General features: G+C 42.5%; 1 protein-coding gene across 1 annotated transcript; it reads right to left on the reverse strand.

The window, feature by feature from the left end:
* Positions 1–24,289: 24,289 nt before the first annotated feature.
* LOC132578388 (putative protein FAM10A4) lies at positions 24,290–25,399 on the reverse strand. Its single transcript, XM_060248347.1, has one exon. The coding sequence runs from the start codon at positions 25,272–25,274 to the stop codon at positions 24,342–24,344; it is 933 nt and encodes a 310-aa protein (XP_060104330.1). The 5' UTR covers positions 25,275–25,399; the 3' UTR covers positions 24,290–24,341.
* Positions 25,400–25,604: the final 205 nt, after the last annotated feature.

Genomic DNA, 25,604 nt, shown 5'->3' on the forward strand with positions numbered 1-25,604 from the left:
AACCGCTTTGTAAACATTGATCTTTGTGCCTTTTTTCAGATGCTTGTTGCTCCATACTCTTTTGTGTAGTCGGCCAAATGCACGGTTTGCCTTTGCCAGCCTGTTGTCGATCTCCTTGTCAATCTTGGCATCTGAGGAGATGATGCACCTCAGGTAGCTGAACTGCTGGACTGTCTTCAGTACTGATTCACCCACAGTGATGCAGGGAGGGTGATAATCTTCCTGGGGTGCAGGCTGGTGGAGAACTTCTGTCTTCTTCAGACTAACTTCTAGGCCGAATAGCTTGGCAGCCTCTGCAAAGCAGGACGTCATATGCTGCAGAGCTGATACCGAGTGGGAGACGAGTGCAGCATCATCAGCAAACAGTAGCTCTCGGATGAGTTTTTCCATTGTCTTGGAGTGAGCCTTTAGTCGCCTCAGGTTGAACAGGTTGCCATCAGTGCGATAGCGGATGTAGACACCATCGTCATCATCTAGATCTACTGCGGCTTTTTGAAGCATCATGCTAAAGAAGATCGTAAAGAGATTTGGTGCAAGAACGCAGTCTTGCTTTACACCTGTGCCTATTGGGAAGGGCTCCGAGAGGTCGTTGCAGTGTCTGACTTGGCCTCGCTGGTCTTCATGTAGCTGGATGATCATGCTGAGGAATCTCGGGGGACATCCCAAACGTTCCAAGATTTGCCACAGGCCTTTCCTGCTAACGGTATCGAAAGCTTTGGTAAGGTCGACAAAAGTCACATATAGACCCTTGTTCTGTTCCCTGCATTTCTCTTGGAGCTGCCTGAGAACAAATACCATGTCGGTGGTGCTCCTGTTAGCTCTGAAGCCACACTGACTCTCTGGGAGGAGTTCTTCTGCAATGGTGGGCACCAGTCTGTTCAGAAGTATTCTGGCAAGGATTTTGCCTGCGATGGAGAGCAGGGTTATCCCCCGGTAGTTGGAGCAGTCTGACTTTTCTCCTTTGTTCTTGTATAGAGTGATGATGATTGCATCGCGAAAGTCCTGTGGTAGTTTGCCTTGTTCCCAGCAGGTGACAAGTACTATGTGAAGTGTGCTATGTAGTACTGTGCCCCCATGCTTCCAGATCTCTGGTGGGATTCCATCAACTCCCGCTGCCTTGCCACTTTTCAGTTGCTTGATGGCTTTAACAGTCTCTTCTAGGGTGGGGATCTCATCCAACTCTGTTTTCACTGGTTGAAGTGGGGTGAGGTGGATTGCTGAATCTTGAACTACGCGGTTGGCACTGAAGAGAGCCTGGAAATACTCCGACCACCGGTTCAGTATGGATGCCTTGTCTGTGAGGAGCACTTGGCCGTCTGCACTACGCAAGGGACTCTGAGCCTGATATGATGGGCCATATACTGCCTTCAGGGCTTCGTAGAACCCTCTTAAATCACCAGTGTATGGTGAGAAAAAAGACCGTCCATCTTATTTTTCCCATAGTACATATAAGCATGCCAGCCAAATTTGTTCCCATGAGCTTCTAACAATAAAAGTTTTTTATTTAACAGGATTATACAATCCTTTATCCATGTCAAACAAACTGCATCATGGTATGGTATAGTCTTAAAACTGGAAGTTGAAAACCTCCCCTCTCCTTAGCATCTGTTAAAATTTTCATCTTAATCCTTGGTTTCTTCCCAGCCCATACAAATTCAGAAATCTTCCTTTGCCATTTGTTAAATTGTTTGCTATCTTTCACAATCGGAATAGTTTGGAACACATACATTATTCTTGGCAAAATATCCATTTGATTGCAGCAATCCTACCCAACAAAGACAAATTAAGTCTATTCCATTTCATCATATCTTTGTCCATCTTGCACCATAACTTTTCATAATTGTTTTTATACAAATCGATATTCTTCATAATTATTTCTAGACCTAAATATTTAACTTTAGGAGCAACTTCACATCCCATCAAAATCTGCAATTCTTTCTGTCTATTTGGTTGCATACTTTTGCATAAAAATTTCGACTTCTCTTTATTTATATATAGTCCTGCCATTTCTCCGTATTCTTTTATCTTAGCTTTCAACAAAGGTATCACTTGGATCGGATTCTCAGTTATGAACACAATGTCATTGCAAATGCTTTATATTTATAAGAAAATCCTCTAATTTTCAATCCTTCTATCTCTTTGTCATCTTGTATTTGCCTTAACAAAATTTCAAGAGTCATTATAAACAACAATGGTGAAAGCGGACATCCTTGTCTTGTGCCTTTGCTCACCTTCATTTCTTTTGTAAGGTCTGCATTTATACACAATTTTGCATATTGATCCATGTATATTGCTTTCGTCATTCTTATAAAATATTCTCCCAGATTTATTTTTTTCCATTACTGCAAACATAAAATCCCAGTTCAAATTATCAAAGGCTTTTTCTGCATCCACAAAAAATAATGCCACCTCTTTTTATGGGTGTTTCTCACAATATTCTACAATATTTACAACAGTTCTTACATTGTCTCTTATTTGCCTTTTAGGGAGAAATCCCGCTTGATCTTCCTTTATAAAGTTAATCAAATATTGTTTAAGTCGTTCTGCCAAGATTCTTGTGTAAATCTTATAATCATTATTTAGTAATGAAATTGGTCTATAGTTCTTTACATTTGTGACATCTCTATCTTCCTTGGGGATCAACGAAATTACAGCTTCTTTCCAAGTATTTGGAATTTCCCCTTTTATTCTTATCGTATTCAACAATTTTTGCAATTTTGGTACTATCTCATCTTTAAGAGTTTTATAAAATTTAGTTGTATATCCATCCGGCCCGGGAGCCTTGCCTATTTTCATTACATTTATTGCTGCTTCAATTTCAATTTCATTTTTTTTTTCTATTGGATCATTCAAAATCTTTTTCATATACTCAGTCAGTATACTTTTAATTCCTTCTTGATCCACTATCTCTTTTCCATTTGCCACAATTCTGTTAATGATTTTATTTTCTTTCTTTTTCTTCAGTTGCCAGGCTAAATACTTCCCAGGTTTGTTTGCACCTTCAAACCATTTCTGTTGCAAACTTATTAAGTTCCATTCTAGTTCTTTATTCAACAAATGTCTTACTTGGGATTGTAGTTTTGTAATTTCCCTTATTAATTTCTTTTTCCCTGGTCTTTTTCTTAATTCCCCTTCTTTTTTCTTTATTTCATTTTGTATATCTAACATCTGCTTTTCTTTGGCCCTCTTATCTTTATTATTCAATGTGATTAATAGTCCTCTCATTACTGCTTTATAAGTATTCCAAACCATCTGGAATTCTACATCATCGGTGTCATTTATTTGAAAGAACGCCGTAGTTTCCTTTTCTAGAAAAGTCACAATATCTTTATCTTGTAGCAAGTCATTTATTCTCAATCTTCTTGTTTTCTTTTGCAATTTTGTAACCCAACATATTGGGTTATGATCTGCACAAACCTTTGGTAGAATCTCCACTTTTCTAGTTATGAGGCCCAAGCTTTTAGAGCCCCATAACATATCTATTCTGGAAAAAGAATTATGTCTTGCTGAAAAGAAAGTGTAGTCTCTTACTTCAGGATTAAATTTTCTCCAAATATCTTCCAAGCTTTCTTGTTTAACCAACTCAAAAAATGATTTTGGCAGTCTTCCTTCTTTATCATTCCTCTTTTGGCCCAATCTATCTATATTATTTTGTATTGTTCCATTAAAATCACCCATCATCAGAATCTGGTCGTATGACATTTCATCCAACTGTCGATTAATGTCTTTTAAAAAAGTATCTTTTGCTCCATTGGGCACATATAATCCTAATAACGTTTTCTTTGCATTCATCATCACTTCCACTGCTATCTATCTTCCATCTTTATCTTTAAATAACAATTTTGGTTCTAATTGTTCTTTAATATAAAATACCACACTCCTTTCCTTTTGATCCGCCAATGAAAAAAATCCCAATCCCAATTGTTTATTCCACAAAAATTTATAATCCTTTTGTTGTATATGAACTTCCTGTAAACAAATTATATTACATTTTTGCTTTTTAATCCAATGAAATGTTGCTTTTCGTTTTTGTGGTGAATTTAGTCCATTTATATTCCAGGATAATAACTTGTACTCCATTATGATGCAGAGACTTTATTCTCTTCAAAAAAACTGTACATCTCTTGCTCATTCCTTATTGTAACCCTTCTTCCACGTTGTTCAAAGCCCAAACCCTCGGGTAGTATCCATCTGTATCTCGTGCCCTATGCACGCAGCTTCTCTGTTAGTCTCTTATATTTCTTCCTGTCATTTATCACTTGTCTTGGCAGCTCTTTCATTATTTTGACTCTACTCCCTTCTACTGTCAGGGCTTTTTGAAAACTTTTATTTAGAATTTTCCCTGCCATATCCTAGGAGCTTAGTCTTATAACTATATCTCTTGGTAGGCCTTTATAGTTTGCATATGATGAATAAACTCTATAGACACTGTCCAGCATGTTTCTAAATTTTTCAGGATCTTCCTCTAAATAGTCAGCAATTATTTTCACCATATAATCCATTAAGTCAATTCTCTCCCCTTCAGGTATTCCTCTCAGACACACTTGAGTTTCCATTAATCTGCAGTCATGAATTGTTACCTTCTCTTGAAGTTTTAATAAGGTGGAAGCATGAATATCACCTTTCTCTTCAACCTCCTTGACTCTGTTTTTAACCATACCCAGTTCATCTTTAAAATCTTCAACTTCTTTTTTAAGATCTCCAATGTCTTTCTTAAGCTCTTTTTTGCTAGCTGTTATCATCTTCTCCATGATCTTCATAATCCTGGCTTCCATGGTATCAAACTGGCTTTGCATTTTGTCCAAAGAATGACATCTTGCACGAGTTAATCTTCCTTCTGACATAACCCCCCCCCCCCCAAAAAAAAAAAACCCTCAGAGGGCTCCAATTCTAAATTCAGCACTAAGTCCAGTAGCTTAGAACTTGCTGTTTAAAATAAGACTAATGTTGTCTTTCTCCTACCTTCCTGGGCTGAGATATTGATTTTTAACAGTTTTGGGCAATTTTCCCTCTTTCAAAATGGCGACCGTACTTTCTCTATGGTTAAAAATCCCTAGCAAAGACCTTCTTCTCTCCTTCAGCTATTACTTCCTGGTTCACGTTCTCCAACTATCGCAGTCTTTGGAATCCTTGTTATGTTGACTGCCAGTACACCTTCAGCTTTTACTTCCTGGATCACTGAGCTCAGCTCTCATTCTCTTTAAAATACACATTCTGCTGTTACACTGTATCAATTCCAATACTTGGCTCAATAGAAGCACATGGATTATCAATAAAGCTATACTTTTTCTCAAAGCAAGGACTAGTTACTTTGAAATCCGCTTGCTTGACAATGTGTTTGTAATGTAGAGTCTCCTAGGCTCAGTACCTCTGGAGGATCCCTCCTCCCTCTGAACCCTTAGGGAAATACTGACAGAATAGAGCAGACTCTTTGGGTGGAGAAACTTGGTGAGGACAGGGTTTGGGGAGGGACTTCAGCAGGGTACAATGCCATGGAATCCACCCTCCAAAGTAGCCATTTTCTCCAGGGGAACATCTTGGCCGGCTGAAGATCTCTAGCTTTCACCTGGATTTTGGCAACCATAACGACAACGCCAATACAGATATGTTTTCATTCATGTAGTAAGAAACTGGTGAAGCTCTCTTGTTTCATTCTGGAGCAAACCTCATCCATCACAGGGTAAGTGCGTATTTCTCCCTTTAAAACAGCTGAATACAGAAGGTTTCATTCTTAGGTATGTCACTGCAGCATTAACCAAGTTCTACTCTGCTGTGTGAAATGGGCGGGGAGTGGGGCACAAAAGATATTCATAACTAAAAAGTTTACTATTATTAGGTATGGAACCAGGTCAAACCTAAGTACAATTTGGGGCCAACTCATTAGCCATCTAATTCTATAATATAATGTTTTATCCTTTAATTAAGAAAATGGAAAAATGTAATTGGATGCAAAGTGCATATGGAAGAAATAAAATAACATTTTCTTTCCAGTATTTGCCATTCATCTCTACAGCACCATCAGAATCTGTAAAATAATCTGTTAATGGTTTTCAAATTCACATTTAGATCTTTTCACAAAAAATGGCATGGTTTTATTGAGACAATGCTTTCTGTCTCAATAATGGTCTATATCTGGTATTGAAAAAAGTATTATTCATTAAACAAATCTCTTTTATTCGCTGTGGCAGTAAAGGATGCTGAGAATTCTACAAAAAGCATTAAGAATTACCTTGTGTGAAACCTTCCTTCCTTCCTTCCTTCCTTCCTGTTTGCACTTTTCCTTCAACCTTCCTGTTAATGCTCTGCATAGCAGTGCGCTGGAATCATCTTCCTACTTTCCAGGATTAATGCATATTTTCACTGTTGATAATATTTTTGAGAATTCCACTAATGGATGTAAGGGATTGAGTTGAATGACATTTCTCAGTGGCTTCTGCAGTAAAGTCCATGACATTTTACAATCTCAACCAATCTGTTGCACAATTCTTGAGGCAAAATACAGACGGCCTTCAGGATTGCTTGCCTGAAAACATTTCTATATTTCTTCAGCTGTCTTCATGAAATATTGACAAAGCTTAAAAAAGACATTTCCAATAAATCTAGAGCATTGTATCATATCATCCAGGAATATCTGTAATTGAAATCTTATTTCATTTTCTTTCTCTTGGGGCTTCACCAGATAAGATCTCTGGGTGAATTTGCACAAGAGTTGTAATGCTCCACACCCAGGTAGGTAAGTGTTCCTGACTGAATTACAACAGAGGTTCCTGAGAGCAGAGGCAGCCCATCGACTAGGCAGACCTAGGTGGCTGCCTAGGGTATGGGTCGAAGTGGTGGTGCCAAATTGGGCCCTTCCCCCACCCCTGCCTCCTGGGTAATTGGTATTGCCTGGGAGAAGAGGCCTTCTAGGAGCTGAGAAGAGGCAGCATGCCACCCGGCCTCCTCTGCAGCACCTGCCCCACTCCACCTCCCACTCCTTTGCACTGTCCCTGCAGAAAGGCAGATGCACCTGCCTGGGATAGAGCCCTTCAAGGAGTCTAAAAAGAGACCTTAAGAAGCATAACCTCTCCAGTTAACAAGTGGGGAACATGTTTCAATTTAAAGAAAGAGACAGACAGTCTGGTCACTTTCTGTCCCCTACCCCATTTGGCAGAAGTTTGATGAGCAGGCCCACTGCCTCAAAAGACAGTTTTTCCTCTTTCCAGAGCAACAGACTGAAGGACATTGAAGGAAGAGGGAGAAAAACAGCTCTCTAGTGATGGAATCCAACTGCCATTTTCTCTAGAAGACCTTTTTCAGTTTAGCATGCTCAGTGAAATGGTGTTCCTGCATAGTCATCATTCCACACAAGAAGCCGCCTCAGAGGAGGAGCTTAGTTTGATTTGCTCAGCAATCCATGTGCTTTGTTCAACTCTTCTCCAAGCTCATTCTCAAACTGTACTGATCCTGTGAATTTAGGGGAAGGTGTTTGTGAGTTTCCTGCATTCCTGGACTAGATGATGATGAAGAAGAAGATATTGGATTTATATCCTGCCCTCCACTCCAAAGAGTCTCAGAGCAGCTCACAATCTCCTTTACCTTCCCCCCCCCCCACAACAGACACCCTGTGAGGTAGATGAAGATATTGGATTTATATCCCGCCCTCCACTCCGAAGAGTCTCAGAGCGGCTCACAATCTCCTTTACCTTCCTCCCCCACAACAGACACCCTGTGAGGTGGGTGGGGCTGGAGAGGGCTCTCACAGCAGCTGCCCTTTCAAGGACAACCTCTGCCAGAGCTATGGCTGACCCAAGGCCATTCCAGCAGGTGCAAGTGGAGGAGTGGGGAATCAAACCCGGTTCTCCCAGATAAGAGTCCGCACACTTAACCACTACACCAAACTGGCTCTCCCTGGAGACCCTGGAGGTCCCTTCCGACTTTATGATTCTATGATTCAACTTAAACAAATGAGAATACATATGTTCTGCCATCAAAGGCAGCACGATTTCTGTTGCACTTTTGACAGAATTACAATTCCTGGGGAACATGGCAATAATGTGCATCTGCCAAAATTATGAGCGAAGTCAGAACTAGGTAGAGCCTGCACGTGCCTTGAACTTCTATTAAGCGTAGTGCCGGTTTAAAATTACACTTGAAATTTTGAGTTCTCATTTACTCATTGAAAAGATTTAAGCAGTTGCGAAACACATTGGAAATATTGGCGCAAACACAGTTTGAACTTCGACATCTTTTACAATTTTCTATGGAGCACCCTATGCTGGAAGAATAATGATGATGACGATAGGCAGCACCATTTATATCCTGCCCTCCACTCCAAATCTCAGAATCTCAGAGCGGCTCACAATCTCCTTTATTTTCCTCCCCCACAACAAACACCCTGTGATGTGAATGGAGCTGAGAGGACTCTCACATCAGCTGCCCTTTCAAGGACAACTCTTACGAGAGCTATGGCTGACCCAAGGCCATGCTAGCAGGTGCAAGTGGAGGAGTGGGGAATCAAACCCAGTTCTCCCAGTTAAGAGTTCGCACACTTAACCACTACCCCAAACTGGCTCTAATCAAAGCAGGATCCTTTACGTCAACTGTCTGCACATCGAGACTCCGTGCTGGACATTGTGTCTTTAAATCATGTTTTTTGCAAAATCATCAATGAGCTGAGTGAGATGTCCTGGGAGGACGAGCCGGTGGGAAACGGGAGCGACCTGTAGGGCCGAGCAGCAGGTAATGGAATTAATGGCACCATTGAGGGTGAGGATAACTGGATCTTTATTTTTTGTCCCATTGACTTTATTAAATTCTAAACTAAAGAGATTTGTACATGTGCAGGCCCTGATTGATTCAGGATGCACCAGAAAGATAATTACCCCCAAATTAGTGGAAGCTCTGGGTCTCCCCAAAGTCCCCTTGCCCCAACCCATACAATTTGAACAGATGGATGGGACAGTAATGAAAGGGGAACCCTGTGTGGAGCAAACTCAAGCCGTGCCTGTAGGCATAAAAAATCATTGGGACACCAAACTTTTTGTGATTGCCCCTTCCACTTCTTTCAACGTGGTTTTGGAAGTGGGTTGGTTGGCAAAACATGAACCAAATATCAAATGGGGAGACCAAATCATAGAATTACTGACAGTAAGTACAATCGTCATCAATGGGACAAGGCGTGGGGTATGGAGCCTCCCCCTAGGAATGAAAGATTATGCTTAACATTAGAAGAAGTACGCTCCATCCCTAAAGAGTACAAGGATTTAAGGAGGGTGTTTAGCGAAGAAAAGGCAAACGAGCTTCCCCCCCCCCCCATCGGAATACTGACTGTGCCATAGAACTCATCCCAGGGCAGGAACTACCCAAAGCAAAGCTATACTCCATGGGGTGGGCAGATTACAAGGGGCGCCTGGAGTTTTTATGAATTTCATCAATGAAGTGTTAAGGGAGTACTTATATAAAGGAGTCGTGGTATATCTAGATGATATAATTATTTACTCCAAGGACTTAAACTCTCATGTGAAATTGGTGAGGGAAGTGCTCAGCACTCTGTACGAACATAAACTATACGATAAACTGTCTAAGTGCGAATTCCACAAAACAGAGCTGGACTATTTGGGATACTGAGTATCTGGGAAGGGACTAGCCATGGACCCCGCCAAGATACAAGCAGTATTAGATTAAGATCCCCCGAGGTCACGTAGATATCCAATCTTTCCTCAGATTCGTGAATTTTTACTGTATTTTCATTTAGGGCTTTGCGCACACCATGCTGCCAGTGATGGACCTACTTAAAACAAAGGGAAAGGGTCTGGAAGTGAAAAGGCCAGGTGCCAAACTAGCATGGACAGCCAAGTGCCAGGAGGCGTTCAATAAACTGAAAAGACTGTTCACCAGTGAACCTATCCTTAGTCACCCCGATGAATTGCAACCTTTTGTGGTCCAATGTGATGCCTCCGATGTCACAGTGGGAGCAATATTAATGCAGGCTGATGATGAGGGGAGATTACGACCATGTGCATACATTTCTAATAAATTTTCCCAAGAACAGTGGAATTGGTCCGTGTGGGACAAAGAAGCATTTGCCGTGACTTTTGCGTTAAAAACCTGGAAGTCTTGGCTAGAGGGAGCCAGAGTCCCATTTGAAATTTGGACAGATCACAGAAACTTAGAGGCCCTCATGGGGCATCAAAAATTAACTGAAAAACAAATCCAGTGGGCGGGTTTTTTTGCCAAATTCGATTTTACTCTAAAGCACATCAAGGGATCAAAAAATTTCTTGGCTGATGCATTATCCTGACTTCCCCAACACAATAGTCAAAAAGAGGAAGTTATTGACTCTATTATATCACCCGATCACTTAGTTGGGGTAGTTACTACTAGATCCAAAACAAAGAAGGGTAACACTGAGAGAGAGGCCTCTTGTTTCTCTCTAGTCTGAAGAAAGGAATGTGTTAGAGCAGGAGGATGTCTGTGCTAGGGGCCTTGTACCAGGCGCTGGAAAGGGGGTGAAGGGTTGATATGCAGGAAAATAAGATAAAGAGGGAATTTGGGAGGGGGGAAATGTACTCATGGCTTGGGGCATGCGTGGTGCTGTTTAGTTTAGAATGGGAGGGGATCTTCTTATTGGAGGATCTCACAGGTTTTAGGGGTTTTTGCATAGACTATATATTAAGCTGTGCTGCGACACAGAGTTAGAGTTGCTGGGTGGATCTTTCTGCTCTCAACTCTCCATGCATTGCAATTCATGCTTTCAATAAACGATCCTTGTTGGACCCAACAGTGTGAGTTTTTTACTGTCAGGGGGACAGTTCCTTCTGGGTTAGAGTCCCAGATCACTACTCTACACGTGTCAACACCGGAGAAAATTGGGGAGGAGATAGACTAATCAAGGAAGTGGAGGAAGAAAGAGACTCCAAACCAGAAGGAGTCATCAAGGGAGAGGGGGGATTCTGGTACCATGAAGGAAAACTCTACGTACCAGAAAGCCTCCGAAAAGAAGTGCTACAATTCTGCCACAATAGCAAAATCTCAGGGCACTTCGGCTATGTAAAGACGTTACACTTGGTCAATCGACAATTCTGGTGGTCGCATATGAAAAAGAACATTTCAGAATATGTATCCACTTGCCCTGTATGCATCATGGTGAAGAAGAGGGGAGGGAAACCCCCTGGATTATTACAACCCTTAGAGACAGCTGGCTGGCCTTGGTTGGTAGATTCAATGGATTTTATTGTAGAACTTCCCATGTCTCAAGGGAAAACAGTAGTATTGGTAATAGTGGACACTTTCTCAAAACAAGCTCACTTTATTCCATGCCCACAACTGCCCAATGCGAAGAAGCTAGCCTACTTGTTCTTCCAACATGTTGTTAAACTACACTCTTTCCCTGATAAGATCATTAGTAACAGGGGCCCACAGTTCGTTGCCAACTTCTGGTGGGAATTTTGCAAATTAGCAGGTATAGAGCAAGGTCTGAGCTCAGCATACCATCCTCAGACAGATGGACAGACAGAAAGAATAAATGCACTCCTAGAACAATATTTACGGTGTTACGTAATCACCAACAATCCAACTGGATAGAATTGCTACCTTTTGCCGAGTACGGATATAATAACTGTCCACAGTTCCACCAAGACATCCCTCTTCCGAGTAGTGAATGGTTACAAGGGGAAACCTTTCCCATTATTACCGGGGAGGGGGGGGGACCACTGAATAGCCTTCATCATTTGAACATTGGTGGGGAACTTTAGGAAAGGAATGGGAGGTAATACAAGAAAATTTGGAAGCAGCCAAAGACACCTACAAAAAACATTATGACAAAAAACACACTCCAGTATGGGATTTCAAAGTAGGAGAGACGGTTTTCCTACCAATCAAGAACTTGCCAATGCCTCAGCTGTCTAAAAAGTTGGCTTACAAATTTCTGGGTCCGTTCAAAATAAAAAGAGTCATAAATAAAGTGGCAGTGGAATTAGAACTACCAAAGATGTTTAGTAAAATTCACCCTGTCTTTCATTGCAGCCTATTACGCCGAGATCCTGGAGCTACGGCTTGGCACCCTTGACCACCAGCTCCACAACCTATCCAAGTCGGGGGTCAGAGTGACCATGAAGTGCAGGAAATTCTAGATGCAAAATTGAAAGGGGGGGTGTGTGCTATATTTTTTTAATTAGATGGAAACACTTTCTACTTGGTCATGATGAATGGGTGGAAGCTTCAAATGTAAGAGCTACCAGATTAATAAAGAAATTCTACCAACTGAATCCAGAGAAGCCCCAGAAAGGATCTTAGGGGGACAGTAAGTCAAGCATGCTATTTCTGTACCTTATTGAATTCTGATTTCTTCCTCTCTCCCTGACAACTGTCCCTTCTCATGGCTGCATATCAAAGCTAACCCCCCCCCCCTCTAGTTTCTCACCTCCCTTTCTCCTTTCCCACCCCTGGGTAGCAAATGTAGGAATGCTGTAACTCTGATGATAGAAAGAAAGGAGGCACCTCCCCCGAATGGTTCTCATTCATTGCTTATTGATTGCAGTAAGAATATATGAGACGGAGGAAAGTTTCAACCGCAAGATAGTGCTTTGCATAGTTGTAACAGTTCACACAAGCTTGTTATGTCTTGAAGCTATCTTTCCTATACTCTTTGATGTAATCCTTAAAACACCATGCTATGAGCAACTCTGTATCACTTTCAAAGTGTTGCACCTTGAGCAACAATAGATTATCAATAAACTAAGACTTTGTATTCAACAATTGCTTGGTTACTTGAAATACCTATGATTGACAATATCCTAGTTATTTTGGTCACTATGACCTTTGGTTGTTTATACATACCCACCTGGAGGTTGGCATGCAAAGGAGAAGTTTTTTGAATCTCCGAGCAGGCTGCTTTTCACATTTTAAGGCTAATGTGCAATTTTTTTCTCATATGCGAAAATCCCATTTATACAAGCACATAATGGAAAGTGTTGGAAACAAGAAAGTATAACCCGAAGAAACATTCTAATAGGAGCAAGCAGTACAAGGCAGTGGAATATTTGGTGGCATGACCATGCAGAAGAAACATTTTATCTGCAATTTAAAGACTGCAAAACAGAGCTCAGCCCTGGATATGTCAACAACCATTATCAGGAAGGGTCTCCCTGAAATGTGGCAAAGGTACTAGGTCCATGTTTCATACACTGGAGCGCAACAGAGTTGCAGTGTAGTTGCCAGCAGACTATATTCTGGAAAGTTCACTGCTGAAGGAATATTTGCGTGCTGGCAATTGCATTGTAGCACTCTGTCTAAACTGCCACACTTCCATGCTGTGTATTTCCTGGCTCACATTTACTCTGGATGGGTTTACTAGTACTGACCATACACAGCTGTTCCTCGATCCTGCTGGGCATTATGAGATTGATAAACCATCTGCTTGTTCTTACTCTAACAACCGACTGACAACAACAGAAGGGAATTTGTCTTAAATAATCTGCAAAAAAATGTGGGCAATGCAAACATTCTGTTCCCATCAGCAGTCGTGCTTGGTGTTCCTGATGCCACTTTGTGTAATAGGATTTGATCTGAATTCGGGGAGGTTCTCTGTACAACACTGGGGCTTTTTTTTTTTTAAAGTGGTGTGATGAATGAATAATAGTAAACAACCTGTTCCATAAACTAGTTATGCTTGCGTTCTTTGGATTAAAGCCAGCTAAATTCCATATAACAATGTGGGAATACTCCAGAGATGAATGAACTCCTGCTGAATTCAGCTACAAGTTACTAACCTCAACAGTTGATTCAGAGAGCCAAAGAGCACTTCTCTTGCAGTTTCAATACCAGAACAGATAGGGGCATCCCAAGAGTGGCTGATGTGATGGGAGCCAACCACTATTATCCTCTAAGGCAGGGCCTCTAACCTTCCTTGAGCCCACATGCAACTTTGGCATTCAGATGCAGGGTGGTGGGCACAAGCAAAAAATGGCTGCCACAGGAGGTGGAGCCAAAGACAAAATGTCAGGGAATTAGGGAGTTAGTTATGCATAACCGCAATAGTTCGACATTTCAATAGTTCAGCTTCAACATTTCAAGTAGAAGATTTGTTTAACGGGGTGACTTTTTAAATGAATGCATGGTATTTTCTTTAATACACACAACTTACCTTCAGTCAGACAATTAAGATCCTTGTGCTATGATGGCAGCTGCTACCAAAGCAACATTCGTAAAGATCTGTACAGCTAGTCAGAAACCCTGCTCCACAAAATTCCCATATGACATCCATTTTCTGAAAACACTTGGTGAGAACCAAGAAAAGTGCCTGCAAGAGCCATGGGCACCCAAGGGATGTTGGGGATTCTTGCTGTAACGTTTGGAGCCCAATGAGACCACCAGATCAAGCCACAAAGCAAGTGCTGGGATCCACAAATCATACTTTTTAAAAAGGTATTGCACTTCTCATGCTATCAGAGTGGGAAGAAGTGCTCCCTGGCAGCTGGGCTCTAAATCCCATACTCTGATCGTCCACATGTTTATGCAGAACTGTCTCATCAATTAATGTGGAGCCAATGTCTGAGAAGAGATGCCAAAGCCTTTCCAGTTCATTCAGTTCCTTTATGACGTTCTTAGGGCGTTTTATGCACCATTTTAAAGCCATCTAAATACATGAACAGCCAGCAGTCTTACCTTTGAATTTCAGACAGGGGAAAGGGGACCACTGTTTCATCCCAAGCATAGGAGAAACTTCAGCGTTCAAATTGAAACTGAGTAGTCAAGTATTTGGGTAGCAGTCAGTACTCTGGTTGCTGGTGGGCTGTCCCTACTAAGGTCAGGGGCTGTGAGCCATTCCAAAACCAAGTTTCCCATGCCTCCGTCCCCCACTTTCTTCTGATGGCTGCTGGACAGGATGTTCCTGATGGAGAGGGGACACAAGCCTGGCCATATTGGCCATAACTAGTCCAACCCTGACCTGATGGCCCAGGATTCCTCAATCTTGTCAGAGCTCATAAAGCTAATTGGGGTTGGCCATGGTCAGTATTTGGATGGGAGACCAATAAGGAAGCCAGGCAACTTCCACAGAGGCAAATCACCTCTGCATGTCTCTTGCCTTGAAAACCTTATGTGGTCACCATGAGTTGGTTTCAACTTGATGGCATTTTCCACCACTGCAGAACAATTCAGTGGCTGCTCTGGATGCCTCTGTCCCCCTCCCCTCTCCCAACCAGTCAACTGACCACTGCTGCCCTTCATGTGTTCTCCCATCTGTGGCAAGGAGTTGCAACTCTGAGCTCAAGAGCATTTAGCAACCCACTCTTTCTCAGGCCCCTGAATGCTGCATATGCAATCTGGACATTCTGTGGCAGGGAATAGGGCATATGCATGAGGCATTGTGTGAAGAACTTTGTTCTCCATCCTAAATCTACAGTTGATCAAGTTTCTTGATGCCTCTGAGTTCTAGTATTAAGAGAGAATCCTTGAGACTATCTAACTGAACCAAACCAAACCCAACAACATACTATTCTAGACACTGGGGGGAGGAGAAGGAGGAGGAGGAAAGCGACATCACATTGCTGTAAGGTTTTGAACAGAATCTATCACAAGACTTCTTGAGTAAGTGCAAAATAAGCTTTTAATGAAGAATCAGGTAGCAAAGTTTTGTAGCAGGTACACCTAAGACTACTTGTCTTGCTAGACTGACAATACACAAATGTTACAGCCTAGAGATATAGGTTACAGGTTGATGACCCATCAGTTCTCTTGCCAAACCCTCTCCCACTCAAAATCCTTTTAATTAGTTCCCAGACCATGGTGCTGCTTGTCTCTAAGATCACATTCCAGCTTTGCAGACATTTTCCACTGGCACCTATCTTCTGTTCCCAGGGAGATAAGATTAGGCCCTGGCTTCCCACAAGAAGTTACACTCATTTATGTACCAATCCTAGTCTACATAAATCCATTAAAATATAATGAATATATATAAAGATTAGTAAATATTGACATTATGATACAGGGGTGAGTTGTTGTTGTTCAGTCGCACAGTCGAGTCCAACTCTTTGTGACCTTATGGACAAAGTCACACCCGGCCCTCCTGTCTTCCTCCATTATCCTCATCATCTTCCACAGAGGTTAGTACAGTAATGAAAACATGTACATAAATGCATATACATGGAACAGAATAATAGTGGATGTATGAACATGCTTGGGATGATTAGCCTTTCATCTGCAATGCCAATAATATTAGGAAAATCAATAAGCTGTTACTGAACCACAACACTGAAACAAATCCTTGTCAGGGACTTGTACCTGACAGCTGCAGCCGATTTATGGTGACCCCTGATGGGCTTTTCAAGGCAAGAGATGTTCAGGGGCAGTTTGCCACTTCCTGTCTCTGTGCAGCAACCCTGGACTTTCTTGATGGTCTCCTCCATCCAAGTACTGACCAGGGACAAACCTGCTTAGCTTCTGAGATCTGATGACATCAGGCTAGCCGTTGGCCATCCAGGTCAGAAGAAAAAGGCACACAGAGGAGATTTGCCATTGCCTATCTCTTCATAGCAACCAGGACATCCTTGGTGGTCTCCATCCAAGTATTGACCAGGGCCCACTCCTGCTAGGCTTCCGATGGAATCAAGCTAGTTTGGGCCATCCAGGTCAGGGCGTTCTACTGACTGCAGCTATTTCACCTTTCTTGTTCTTTTTGGTGAACTTTATCCTTGACCTATTAAAAGCTTACTATTCTTTACTACAGGGAGTAAAAACTAAATTGACTTAAGTTCCAACACCTTTTCTGAACTAGGTTTTGGATTTGACCATTAATCCAACTGATCTTAATGGAAGCAAATTAGCTTACATCTGAGTACCCTAATCTGCAGACTGAATCACCTTCAGAGCTCAGAAATGCATTTCCTTCCCTTTGAGCCTCCATCATAGTCATATACAGGCAAGGACCTCAGCAGCTTCCTCCCAGTGTTCCTCTCCATTTGTAGGCCTGTGCACCATTGAGGTTGAATTCTGAGACTTTATTGCAATCCCAAATGGTGGTACTGAGCTTCTGCATTTTTGAGAAAATTGCTAGTTTGGCTGTCATATAAATGTGAAGACTGTAGATTCAAGTTGATAGCCTCCATAAATAAGTCAATAGCCTCCTGCAATATTCCCTTCTGTTGAGTGGTGTAGGCCTCTTCCTCTTCCCCAATCAGCCTTGCTTTTTTACCTCAATATTTTCATCTCCTGTCCCATTTTCTGGGGGGAAATCACTCTCTTCATATGTTGGTTGAGCTGGCACCTTCCCTTCCTCTTCGGCACATCTCAGAAGAAAGGGAATCTATTCCTCTGAAAACCTGAGATGGAGTCTCCAAAGTTCTCCAAGGAATCTCACAGGGAATTCAGTTGTTTTGCTCCTAGAAGTGTTGGGTCCTATTTGTACAGATTGACCATGGCCTGATGGTTGTCAACATGTTTTAATAGGTCAGCATTGTGTTCTGTTTATGCTCCATGTTGGAGTGATCAACAAGATACAGTGAAATGCTTCTGCTGTGCTTACTAACTGCAAGAGGGAGAAGGCTCACAGACATACTGAAATAATCAGAAAGTGAGCTCTACTGTGGGTAAGGGGGACATTCGTGTTTCTCATGTGTCCCTACATCTGCTCCTGCTGCTGTACTTAGCTAAAGCTGCAAACCTTTGAAAGTGTAACAAATTATGATAGTTCCTTTTATGTTGAGAGTTCTATTGCTGTCATACATTATGACATTGCTTCTGTGCAGGATTGCTAGGTTTGGGTTTGGAAATTCCTAGAGAACTGAGGGTGGAACCTGTGGAGGGACCTCAGCAGTCCCATAGCCAAGATTTTGAAGAATTGGGGGCCCTGATTTTTTTCAGGGGGCACATAGTTGCCCCAACCTCCATGGTCTTCTCTCCTACCACCACTGAGGAGGAAAGCTGCCAGCTTGCTGCCATACAGCCTCCCCCCCCCCCCACAGCTGCCCCAAGGTGATCCCTTTCCACCCCTCTTCCAGCAGCTCTGGTGGGGAGCCACATGGTCTCCTGCCCTTACCTGTAGCATGATCCAGCTAGGCAAGCCTGGCGGGACAAGGGTGGTGGTGGAAGGCGCCACTAAGTCGCAACTGACTTCTGGGGCTACAAGACCTCCAATTCGGATTTCTTCCTGTCAGAGGGCGAGCCGAGGCTCCCCAAGTGCAGCTCCCATACTCGCTCAGGTGGCCAGCGAGAACAGACCAGAAAACCCCTGCAGGCGAACATCACCTCTCCACTGATCCCCAGCCCCGGACTGCAGCTGGGACCTCCACTTGTGTGCGCCAGTCTACCTTACCCTGCCCTGTCTGCAATGGAGCCATCCACCCACTACCCCCGCCATCCCACTTGAGGGCCAGAACGGCACCCTCTAGCCCAACATGGAGTTTAACTTTCATTCCTGAGCTCCGAAAGTGCCCAGTTGTTTCTGCTTGCTGACGGGTCCTAGAATTCTTCCGGCCCCTAAGCAAGAAGAAGCAACTGTGTATGATCACGTCCCCTAAGCAAGCAGAAGCAACGGTGTATGACGAGGAGAGAATGGAGAAGGATGCAGCTGAGGCACTGGAGGCTGGTTAGGGGTCCCAAGTCAGGGGACCCTGCCTAGCAGTCAGGGGGCTGTTCTCCCACAGGCCCCCTCGTAGCTACGGGCCTGGACCTCAGCTGGGTATAATGCCATTGAGCTTACCTTCCAAACAGACCATTTTCTCCAAGGGACTTGATCTCTTTAGTCTGGGGATCAGTTGTCATTCCAAGAGATCCTGGCCATCACCTGCAGGTTGGCAACCCTACTGAGCTGAATTTCCAGATATTGACAGCTTTGTGACCATTATGAAATACTGCTTTAGAATGTATATCTGTGGACATCATTGACAAGGACAGAAGTAACTGTAACAGGAGAAATCATTTTTCTATTTGGTGGTGTAAAGTGCTCTGAAGTCAGAGCTTCATATAATAACCCTGTATGGTTTTCAAGGCAGAAGAGACATTCAGAAGTGGTTTGCCATTGTGTACCTCCTGGGGTGTGATTGAACAAGGTTGGAGTCCATTAGCACCTTTAAGACCAACAAAGTTTTATTGAGAATGTAAGTTTTCATGTGTTAAAAGCACATTTACCCTTTGAAAAAGAAGAAGAATTTCAGATTTATACCCTGCCCTTCTCTCTGAATCAGAGGCTCAGAGCTTCTTACAATCTCCCATATCTTCTCCCCCCACAACAGACACCCTGTGAGGTGAGTGGGGCTGAGAGGGCTCTCACAGCAGCTGCCCTTTCAAGTCAACCTCTGCCAGAGCTATGGCTAACCCAAGGCCATTCCAGCAGGTGCAAGTGGAAGAGTGGGGAATCAAGCTCGGTTCTTCCAGATAAGAGCCCACGCACTTCACTACACCAAACTGGCTGTCTTTAGACTTCCTTGGTGGTCTCCAATCCAAGTACTAACCAGGGCTGACCCTGCTTAGATGAGACCAAGCTAGTCTGAGCCATCTAGATGAGGCCAATATTTATACTAAGGGCAGTAAAATTAAATTGGTTCAATAAACAGAAAATCAACTGGAATTGTTCATTCATATGTTTTCCTGCTGCCTTCCAGGGAACTCTTGTTTCCTTCAGAAAAGTTCCCTGGCAGATTCACAGGGGCTGCCAAACTTTCCTGTTGGTACCTTTTGCTGTAAGCTGCTAGAGGACTTTTCCTTCAGATGGGGTCAGGATGAGGTATGGCCACTGGACCTTGAATTCCCAGAACAAATGGAATAAGTTTCCCTTAAAATATTTGAAGAAGGAGTTTCCGGTAACGGCACGGTGCTAACAGACGTGTTTGTCGGAGCTCCGGCTCTGCAGCGTCTGTGCTGGTCTTTTTTGGGGGGTTCTTCAGCTGGTAAGAACTCAGTGGTGCCCCTGTTGGAGGGGCACTCGTGCGGAGGAGTGCTGGGTGCTCTGTGCCGGTTTTTCTGAGCATAGAGCCCGTTCAACATATTACTTCAAGCCCGGATAGACCAGACGCCTTCATGGCGAATTAGCTGTGACCACCGGAGAAGGGGAGTAGGCGAAGCGGCATTTGGAGGACAGAATAAATGGCAAAGAAGGGGGGGGGGAAAGTATATCTGACCCTAAACTGGAGACATAAACGAAGGAAAGAACTTACTAAGTGCGTTGTTCTGCCCCTACTTTCGAGTGGAATCCGAAGCTGGGGGGAAAGAGACCTGGTTTGGCGAATGCACAAAGGTAGAAAGTGGAGGAGTGGTGGAGGACTACCTTGGCAGCAACGGCAGAGGTTGGGAGTCGTAGACTGGCTATGATTGTAAAAGTTTGTGAAGAGCACTGAGACAGAGGAGGTGAAGAAGGGGGGAAAAGAGGAAAGAAGCAGGAGATTTCTGACAATTTAAGGGGAGCCTTCATGAACTTCTTTTCCTCTCCCTTTTCCCATATGCTTGTGCATGGCGATTTTCTTAAAGAGACAGAGAGCTAAATAAAGGCTCTACGGTGGTTATAATATACAGGGTGGAAAGAAAGTCACCGGACCTTTGAAATGAGTTGAATCTGAAGATGGGAGACTTTTGATGTTGGTATAGAGTTTCCAGGAACGCAAGGGCGGAGGTGAGGTGGAGAGGCTGGAATTCCGTTGGCAGAGATGTGGAAGAACAGGAATGGATTTACTGAACTGGCTTTTTGAACTGGTAGCAGAAGAGAGGAGCAGAGATTGAGATTAAGAAGAGGAAGAAAAAGGAGAAGAAGAAGATGAAGACAGAAGGATAAGCGGTTGGGAAACATTAAGGATTCAAAAGAGGCAGTTAACAAATAATTAATGGATTGAATAATTAAGTATTGTTAATTTGATTACTGCTTATTTTCTGTATGATTTTCTATATGTAATGAGTTAATGTGAATGTTCAGGTGAAGGGTGTTTGGTGGTAAAGAATAGTAATTTAAGGATATAAAAACCAACTGGTATGTGAGAGTGTTAAAGGAAGGTGATGTATGAATTTTGAGTGAAGTAAGGCGAAGTAGTAGTATATGAATTGGAATTGGGGTGTCAGTAAGACCTTGGATAATAGAAAAATGAGTGTGACATACAAGTAAGACAAAATAGATAGGTTAGTCCCACTATTGGCAACTTTAAAACTGATGGAGATAATGTCCTCACAGGAAGTTATAGAGGAATTGCAGAATTCTATGCAATTGTATTTTATGAATGCATTGAGTCAGGTGCAGGCAAATCTGACAGAACAATTAGATGGAGTAAATAAGAAATTAGATGGCCTGCAAAAGCAATTGACGGAAGTAAAGGAAGAGATTCATGGCTTGACACAATGTGCAAAATATGTGGAAGGAAAGTTGGAAGTGGTGAATGAAAAGTCTGAGGAGATTGAAAAAGTTCAAAAATATGAAGGGGACAGATTAGTGAGAATAGAAACGGTGCAGGTAGTGCATATTTCAGGAATGCAGAATATTCCAGAGGATAAGTATGACCATATAAAGGAGGTAATAGTAGAGATCTTGACACCAGTTCTTGGTATGAAGAAAAAGGAATTGGAGAAAGATATAGAAAATGGCTACAGAGCTTGCCTTATTTATTTCAAGGAACACCGCCTGCTGAGAGAGGTTTATATAAGGTGTATTAGGAGGAAAATGAAGGAATTGGTCTGCCAGACGATGAGAGACAAATCATTAAAGTTATATCGTTGGCATATTACACCAATAAAACTGAAGAAAGTGTATTTCGAAATTGCTGGGTGCTTTGTTGCAGGGAAACAAATTGATACCATGCAATTCACAAACAAAGTAAGATGATTTGAAATGCCAATTTTTTTTTTCTTCTTTTTTGGACCATAGTGTAGAAGAAAGAACGTTTTCTTTTTTGTTAGTTCTAGACTTAGCTGAGGTAGATACTCTGATGGAGATACTAAGAGAAGAAATTAACAAATAGATAGAAGGAAAACGGAACTTATTGTATGAAAGTGTATTCCAAACTTGCTGGGGGTTTTTGTTGTTGTTGTTGTTGCAGGGAATTAAATTGATACTGTGTAATTTACAAATAAAGTAAGATGACTTGAAAAAAAATATATATTTGAAGAATATACTATCAAGTGCAAGTGTCTCAAATACTGCTTGGAAAACATGTGCATTGCACACAAAAACACTTTATTGGTCTTAAAGGTGCCACTGGACTCAAACTATGTTTTACAAAAACACTTGTCATGGAGCTGTGCAGTGTTCAATATGAACAGTGGACCCTTCCTCTGAGAAAATATGTCTTGGACTCTAATGGACCATAAAAACCAGTTTGAGGGGTTTGGATACAGAATATCAGATCAAACTAAAATTTATTTCCTACTTTTGAATCCCACCTTTCTTCCTCCACAGAACTCAAGGCAAGGTTTCTAGGAGGGCTCCCACCTGTGCAGTGAGAAGAACTGGAGCTTCAGCAAGGTTGCTGGGTCATGTGCCTCCAGTATGATTGCCAAAACTGAGGTAGTTTTACATAATATTCTTGTTGACAAATTGGTAAAATGTTGTTTGGATCCTTCTCCTGTTAGGTGGATCTGTAAGTGGTTGACAGGTCACACACGAAGAGTGGTTCCTGATTGTCTTGAAGAGGAGTGACAAGTGCAGTGCCCCAAGGATCTGTCTTGGGACCTGCTTTGTTCAATATCTTTATAAATAATTTGGATGAAGGAATGGAGGGAATGCTTATCACATTTGCAGATGATACGAAATTGGGAGGGGTTGCAAATATGGTAGAAGACAGAGTCAGGATACAGGATGATCTTGACTGGGTTCAAACAAATAAAATCAGGCAGCAATTTTTCTCCGAAGTAGTTTTGGACTTTGAGCAGGGGTCACTGGGTTCATTTGTACTGGGGAGGCAGTTGTGAATTTCCTGCATTGTGTGTGTGGGTTAACTAGATGACCCTGGAGGTCCCTTCCAACTCTATGATCCTATGTTAAACAGGTCCCAGGACTGATCCCTGAGGTGCTCCACTTGTCACTCCTCTCTAAGAGGATGAGGAAACATTAAACATTATCAATTCCTCTGGAGAAAATGGCCATCTTGGAGGGTAGGCTCTATGCTATTCTTACCCATTGAAGTCCTTCCACTCCTCAAACCCTATTATCTTCAGGTTCCACCTTCCCAAACTCAGAGATGGCAACTCTAGCCTCTGGTGTTCCAGACAAAGACATACATTCCCCCTCAAAGTACCTGGATAGGCTTTGGCTCAGGACATCATCTAAAGAGAATTTCCAAGGATCATCAGTGACATGAAACACTCATCAGCTGCAGACCTTCTGGGAGACAAAATTATCTCTCAAGAGTTGATCAGTGGTCCAGTAGCAGCCAGGTTAGATTGACATTGTGCCACTCTGCAATTGGAAAAGCATTCAGGAACTTCAGCCAGTTGGGATCTACCTTTGAGGGTAGAACTAGTGTGAGTTACTTTAAGAACTGACCCTGAACTTCATAAGGAATCTAAGACTGAAATATATAAAGTGCAGGCTGATCCTCTCTGCACTTGCCCCACTGCTAACACTTTCTCAGAAATCTTAAACTTTTGCCCCCCACTTCTGGCTATCAGGGATTCTATCCTTACTATAGTGGTCTTCTCTATGGAACTGCTTCCTTATTTGATGACAGACAAATTGGTTTTCCTGAGCTTTTAATAACTCCTCTGTTTCCAGCACAGCATGGAGGGCCCAGGTTAGCCTGATCTCACCAGATCTCAGAAGGTAAGCAGGGTTGTTAGTAATTTGGATGGTAGACCACCAAAGATGTCCAGGATTGGCTACAACTTGACAGCACTTTGCACCAACAACATAGACCAAAAAAATAATGCTCATCATGAGAACATAGATTTAGTTTTCTCATCCCAGTACAGCTAAGAAGGAGTAGGAGACATCTTGGTAGAATTTAAAGTGTGAACTGAAGAGGACACCAGATTCCATTGCAGGACTTTCCTGATGGTTGACTTAAATATATGAAAGCAACTTGATAACTTGTCATTGATAAAACAATAGGCTTGGATTCAGATACATTCTTGACTTCTGTGTCCATTTACAGCTGCCATGCCATGTCCCTCAATTTCTTTGAATATGTGTATTTTAATTTGAGTAATTCATTATTAAGCATTCGTAGTTTATATTTAGCAATTCCTCACAAATGTCACGTTTTTTCCTTAAATCTTTTTTTTCTTTGGATTGCATGTTATTGGAGAGGGGAGCTGGCTCACAAAAGTCATTCTTAATCATTAATTTGGACCAAAAAAGAAAGATGGAAAAAATGAAGGCAAGATGTTTCTCCTTCCCACCAAATGGTACGTTTATTTAGCTGAGAAGCCACTCATAATTAACTTTCCCATCAATGTTTGTGAGAGAGCTTGATGAGGAAGTTTTTCTTTTGGTATTTGTAGATGTTTTCTGGATTCCAAACCACATCCAGGAAAGTCATCATCATTCTGGGATCCAAGAGTGTGAAGAAGAATTTGAGATGTTTCCGACCTGCTCTCGCCATTTCATCCCAGGGATTCCCCTCTCTCTGGATGGACTCTTGCTTTTCCAGAGCCAGTTTCACTTTCTCTAGCTGTTCCTGAATTGCCTTTAGCTCTTGCTTTTGCTCATATTTTTGATGACACTCTGCATTTTTCTGCAGTCTGAGCTGCACCATTTGAAGCAACGCATTTGTTTCTGCATCACAATCCCATTGGGAAGCACTGGTGAAGTCATTGGCAGCTTTCTTCCACTGTCCCAGGAGGAAGTAGGCCTTCCCCCGCCATTTATATGGCAGTGCAGATTTGGAGTTGATCTCAGAAGCCTTGTTGCAGTCTCTGATGGCAGCGGTTGGTTTCTTCAGTTTCACAAAGACACTTGCTCTGTTGACAAACGTCTCACTACACTGGGGGTTCAACTTGATGGCCTCTGTGAACAGCTCAAGGGCTCTTTGGAGATTGCCTTTCTCAAGAGCATCGAAAGCTTCTTCTCTCTTCTCGTTTGCCTGATCCATCATCTCACTGGTGAGCCTCATGTTTTCATCGCCCATCTCTTGGAGGACATCTTGGTCTGGTTCAAGGATCTCACCATCTTCATCTATGTCAGAATCGCTTTCATCGCTATTGGTGACCTCCAATTTGTTTTCCTCCTTGACTGCTTTTCTGCCAAAGGCATCTGTGTAAGTATTTAATATATCCTCCACATGGGCCCGAAGTACCATAAGCTGCTTGGCTCCCACAAGGCCTGGATCTTGTCCATATGCATTGACCAGTGCCTGAAGATTCCTCACTCTCCTGAGATCCATGGAGAGCAGCCAGGATGCAGTCAAGAGAAAGCTCTTTAGAAAGCTAAAACTATTAATGCATCATAGCAGTGCAATTTAGACCAGTCATCTGATCTTGTTTCTATAACTCACACCACTAGGTTGAAGACTGACCCTCCCTGTATCTTGTCACAATCCATGTGCATTCTGATGATGTCATCAGGGCTGACATAGCAAAACGTAAAACAGCATAACAAATCTTTACAGTCTGAACCATGGCACAGTGATCTGCTACACAGGTTAATCAACCTGGGCCACATCTAGAATGCTAGTGTGGGGTGAAAGACAAAGCAGGGGTCCCCAACCTTCTTG

The sequence above is a fragment of the Heteronotia binoei genome, chromosome 10 (assembly GCF_032191835.1).
Source record: "Heteronotia binoei isolate CCM8104 ecotype False Entrance Well chromosome 10, APGP_CSIRO_Hbin_v1, whole genome shotgun sequence".
NCBI classification, from domain to species: domain Eukaryota; kingdom Metazoa; phylum Chordata; class Lepidosauria; order Squamata; family Gekkonidae; genus Heteronotia; species Heteronotia binoei.

Bases quoted from the DNA above. Each gene is read 5' to 3' on its own strand.
- LOC132578388 (XM_060248347.1), bottom strand. From the start codon at position 25,274: ATGGATCTCAGGAGAGTGAGGAATCTTCAGGCACTGGTCAATGCATAT.